Source organism: Teleopsis dalmanni, chromosome 1 (assembly GCF_002237135.1).
Source record: "Teleopsis dalmanni isolate 2A chromosome 1, ASM223713v2, whole genome shotgun sequence".
Lineage (NCBI taxonomy): Eukaryota > Metazoa > Arthropoda > Insecta > Diptera > Diopsidae > Teleopsis > Teleopsis dalmanni.
In genome coordinates, this window is record NC_051846.1 from 30,416,960 (window position 1) to 30,422,819 (window position 5,860).

The 5,860-nt window shown below is 28.2% G+C and overlaps 1 protein-coding gene across 1 annotated transcript; it reads left to right on the plus strand.

The window, feature by feature from the left end:
- Positions 1-226: 226 nt before the first annotated feature.
- Positions 227-4,147, plus strand: LOC119678940 (leucine-rich repeat-containing protein 59-like). Its single transcript, XM_038091055.1, has 4 exons — positions 227-759; positions 835-1,469; positions 1,525-1,657; positions 4,008-4,147. Exons 1-4 carry the CDS (start codon positions 258-260, stop codon positions 4,145-4,147), a joined length of 1,410 nt encoding a protein of 469 aa, XP_037946983.1. The 5' UTR covers positions 227-257.
- The last annotated feature ends 1,713 nt before the right edge of the window (positions 4,148-5,860 follow it).

A 5,860-nucleotide genomic window follows, 5' to 3' on the forward strand; every position in this document is an offset into this window, starting at 1 on the left:
ATAATTTTAAATAATATCAACAACAATTTTATCAAATTTAAAAAATATTTCATTTTAAAGTGGATCTGTTGCAAATCTAACAAAAAAAAACGAATTTGATTGTTATAGTTTATTCAATTTAAATTTTTAGTGGTAAAAATTATATAAATTTAAAAAAAATTGAAAAAAATATCAGATATCTTAACTCATATTTTTTTTTGCTTCAAAATAAATAAATAATCACATAATAAAATTGTTAATAAAAAATTAATAGAAAAATGGCTTCAGAAAAATCTAACAACAAGTTGGTCAAGCAAAATTTAAGTGAGAATCTATGTAACTTAAGTTGTTTGAAGTTGTCAAGAGTTCCAGTAGAAGCCATCAAGCGTAACAGACGAATAACAATTCTTGATTTACATAGAAACTATTTAACAAGACTTGGAGAGGATTTTGCAACCCTTCACAATATTAAAAAATTAAACTTAAACCATAACGCACTGACTTCCTTGCCTCATAATTTCGGCAATTTGATTAATTTAACTTCACTTAGTCTATATAATAATAATTTGTTGGATTTACCTGCAAGTATGGGAAACCTCAAAAATTTACGTTTCCTAGACTTGCGAGATAACGCTTTTAAATATGAATTAGAGGTGATAATTGGAACATGTGAATCAGTTGAAGAATGTGAAAAATGTGCCGTCAGTGTTGTACAATATTTTCATAATAAATTCTATCGTTTTAACAATATGTCAACTCTAAAAGATTCTAATCAAGCAGGTACAGTATATTATATCAAAGAAGTGTATAAGTCAAGCTCTTCATCATAATCACCACATTACACATATATTTCAGAAACAGATGACAACTGTAGTGAAGTTTCCATAAGTAACATGTCAATAAACTCTGATACAGAAGATGACGAGGATGTTGGTGCTTTCGAAGAGGTTAAAAAAGCATCAATTTTATATATAAGAACTAAATACCGAAATCAAAAAGAGTGTGAGACCAATATTGTCAGAAATTCTAAAGACGCTGATTCTGACGGTAGTATGGAATATGTTACCGAGTCTGATGACGATAGTTTTAAGGATGTTTCATCTTCTGAAACAGAGTCAAAGAAATCTCTTCAAGAAACAAGTCATGAAGTAATTGCAGAGAAAGGTAATGACTATGTACAGAATGAAGGCCTCTGTGGTAATCAAAATATAGTACAATGCGTTACATCCGGAGAGCAGGAAAAAGGTGAACTTAAAGTACAAACTCCAGTTAAGATGATTGAAACATATTGGTTCAAAGTGTTTGTTAAATACTTTCTACATGTTTTATTCGCAGCTTTTATCTTTGCTGCGATTTACTTTATCTGTACTTTAAGCTTAGATTTTTATCCGAACAAATTATCAAACTTTACTGAGAAATACTTTAATTGGAGTTCTCCGAAATTGGTATGTGAAGAAAATGAAAGAGACAGCGTGGAATCACAAACTCAAGTAATACAATCCATTTAATTTATTATCTTAAAAATATTTGTAAGTATTTTTTAAGGAGGTGTACGAAGAAGAGCAACATTCCACAACAAAGACTTTCGTGGACAAAATAATTCTGGATAATGAGGAAACTCCAATGCCAACATGGTTTGAAAAAATATTATATGTATTTATCATATTAAGTAAGTTATTTTAAGCCTAATGAATATATTTATATATATATATTTATAAAATTATGATTGCATATAACATTAAAATGTTTTTCTGTCCATTTCAATTAGAATGTTTATAATATTTATCAATATTTATGCATATATAAGTAATATAAAAACTTTAGTACAGAACTATAAAAATTATTTAGGCAAAGGTTAGCTAGATTTTTTATTAAATTTTGAGAGTGTTTTCGCAATGTTCTTGGTATTAATTGATTATTCTTACTTTTATACATACTTTGAGTTTATTTGTCTATAACTTATATAATTTATATGTAAGGCATTATTAATTTATAAATACCTCGAAGCTGTGACGATTTTACATTTATCCAAAAATTAGTAACGGCTCTTGAGAAAGATAATCATTTAGTCTAGCAATAAATTATTTAATTTATTGATGCTTTGTTATATGGTCAGTTTGATGAAGTTACTATATATTTATTTTTTAATGTTTATTACGAGCAATTAAATAAATAAATTTTATAAATAATAAATTACACTTACCACATTTATTTTATGTTCAATTATATTGCATAAGTTTGAGTAATATTGACAATAAAATAGATTGTCACTGTCTCACAGTGAATTATATTAATTATATTTAATTTTATAATTAAAATATATCCTATCATGATTTCAAATTTATAAGAGAATGTGTACTCATTCCCATTATTTATCTTTGACGTTATACCTTTAGTTAAAACTTGGTTTTTGTTAAAACTTGGTTTTTGTTAAAACTTGGTTTTTGTTAGGCAACCAATATAATAATATTATACTTTACAAATGTATAAGTTTAAACAATTAAACCAATAATATAAGTTACTTCTGCTGTTGAAAATAAATATCAAATATACCAAATACATTATGAATATCACTCATGAAAGCTACTTAACCTATAAAAACATTGTAACCCTAATACATTCATCACGATTCACATCCACAAGAACTTATCAATAGATTTATATTAATTCAACTTGCCCTTTTACCTTTTTCACATTCCTACACTTATATTACTTATAGTTCTACTAATACCATCACTTTTACTGCTACATTTCTACTCTTTCTTCTAATCCTAACTTCTTGCAGCTTGCTTAAAAAATTTTAGCTTCACAAACTAATTGTGTCCAATGCAAAAAGCATTTTTAAGATTATGCCGGAATGTGGCATTCTGAATGGAATTATTAACGAATAGAATAAAATAGTGTTTAAGAGTAAGCAGAACTTCAAGATATTTATTATATAAATTTTATATAAATATTCTTATATTGAGGCTAGTTGAGTGCACTTGAGCACTTTTATTCTCTATTAACAACGAGGTTTCTTCATAACCCCTCCTACACCTTGACTAGATTATTGTTTATCATTTCATCAGACTAAGCATAACTGACCTCAGATCTGCATACCTACCAAAGGAGCTTGTAACCATTCTGAGATTCGATAACACGGTATCGGTAAGCCTGTCAGCTTTCGTAAATAATTTCAGAGCTCTATCCTTTATGTATGTTTGATTGGATCAATCTTGCGGTCTCTGAAGATATCATTTGTGATGTACCATGGTACCTTGAAAAGTCTTCTCAGAGCCTGGCTTTGTGCGATTTCTAGCTGGCACATCGATATTGAAGTGACGGTCGAATTATTTGGTTATATTTATTAGCAAACTGGATGTGGAAGAGTCTAAAGGAATTTAAGTACAATGAATTTTCTATCTACTTTTGTAAGCGAAAAGAGTATTTGTATTAAATGAGTATTTGTCTCATAAAAGATTCTAAAGAGAAAGTTTGATATCATGTAGATAAAACGCTCATCTATATAACAAATTTGATTGAAACTGAAGGAAGTAACAACGACTTTAACAATGTACATTAAAAATTGAAGGGGAGTGATTAAAAATTTTGTGCATTCAAATATAACCAAATATTTTAAAACTTACTTCGTTTTCTTTTTTCATAAAACATATTTATGGGGTATTCACTAAGTACTCAATAAAAGCAGCAACAATCGTAAAAATTACTTTTACAAATTTAATAAATATTTTTTTGTTCTCTTATATCTTCGGTGCACAAGCCAAAATTTTCCGTTCCTACTTTTACACTTTCTAAATTGTATCTCAATTGTGTTTACCCAAAGTGAAACCCGTTTTCGAAAGAAGAGTGAATCTTGTTTTGTTTTTAAATATTTTGACCTTTTTCCATGAACAGCTTCAATTAAATAAAACTCACTCGCCAATTCAAATCTCAACATTTTCACCCGCGCATTTAAATGCCGAGTGTAGAGTAAAACACATTTCGCATTTCAAACTCAAATCGTGTATCTTGCATTTCCCTTCAAGGCAAGATCAATGGACGATTTTTGGCGTGGTTTCGTTACGTTTTACTTTCGCTGGTTTTAAATGCTCGTAAATGCAAATGTCAGACACGTAATTTAACCATCAATGCATTTGCCATTTCAGTTGCTGCAGATACTTTGTAAGCTAAGCAACCATGAAATATACGAGTACATAAATTTTTTTCAAACTAATTTAGCTGCCACAATTTTGTACCCTTTTATGTTGAATTCAAATAGTTTGCTCAGATACAATATTTGTTTATATTTTTATTTCAAGATATTTTATATGTATATTATTGTTTTATATGTATTGACTTGCGCTCACATCATATCGTATTATTAAAAGATATATTATTTGGAATTTTTGTTTTCAATTTTTTCTTAAACTCACATCTTAACTGCATCAAATATAAATATGTGTGAACAAATTCACTACAGATACTTCTTACAAATACAAATTAAAGCTGTTTTATGGTGCTTTCCATGTATCTACAGCTGTGTACTAACATTGGCATGTTTTTATTTCAGTTGCTGTTGGTATGTATGTTTGATATGGCGTAAACATAAACCAAAGTCGTAAAGTATCTGTACTGCATTTGGAGAAAGTTTATATTTTGTGCGCAGTTTCGCTGTACATTCAAGATATTTTGTAATCAATCGAGTTGTTTTATGGTTTTTTCTTTGAGGTTCGTTTTAAGTTTTTAGGTTGAAATGCTTGCTTATTTTTGAAGATATTTTTAAATGAAAGTTTAATGTTAAGCATAAAAGAAATGAAATCTATATTTTTATATTTTATATTGAACTATTTAAAATAAGAGCAATTTTTAATAAAATAAACTGAAATGTATAATAAATTGACAAAAATTTTAAAATAATATATAATATAAAATATAAAAAACTTCTCATTATTTTAAATTAAGACCATTAATGCAACTTTCCAATTATTTTAAAAATGTTTTTTTTAAAAATGTGGGAGAATACGACAAGACATGGAAAGTAATAAACAGTAATGACATCAGTACTTTATCAGTTGATAAATTGAGATTATACCACTGGATATGTGGAAATCAGCAACTAAAATGAATTATTAAAATGCCAATAAACTGATAATAGAGCAAAAGATATACCAGCCATTTACAAAACAAAAAAGGAAAAATGTCGACAATACAAAAATTGAATTGAAAAGAAAAACAATAGCTTACAAAGAACAGGTGTCAGCAACTAAAGAGAAAAATCAAAAATTTGGTGAGAATATAGTAAAAATTGTACCAGCCATTTACAAGGAAATTAGGAAAGATGTCGACAATACAAAAATTGCAATGAAGTAGAAAATAATGACTTACAAAAAATATTTGTCAGCAACTAAAAAGAAAGATCAAAAATTTGGTGAGAATGGGTGCGATAGGCTCAAGTCTTTTAAAAATTTTATAGTAAACTTCCTCTTTCTTCTCAATACCACAATCTTCGTGATCGTAATCACGGTGATTGCAGTGGTAAATCTGTAAGCCACCAATTGTCATATTACTTATATATTTAATCAGTGTTCACAGATCATTGTCGTCTGTGACATGTTGCTATCACTAGTTGGTAATATAAGTACTGAGTCCCTCAAAATCATGCGATTAGTGAATTTTTCTACTGTGGATGCATATGTCTTTTATCACATTTTGTATCAGCGTGTAGCGCCTCAAATGCCCTTTAAGAGAGAGCATCTATTCCGAAGTTTCTTCTATTAACAGAAATTATTTTTATATAAAATTAGGCTGACATCATTTCTACACTCACTTCTTGAAAACGAATTTCTTCCAAAAATTCAAAGCTAAAGTTAACAACACTAACTTGGAGTCCAAGAATGTG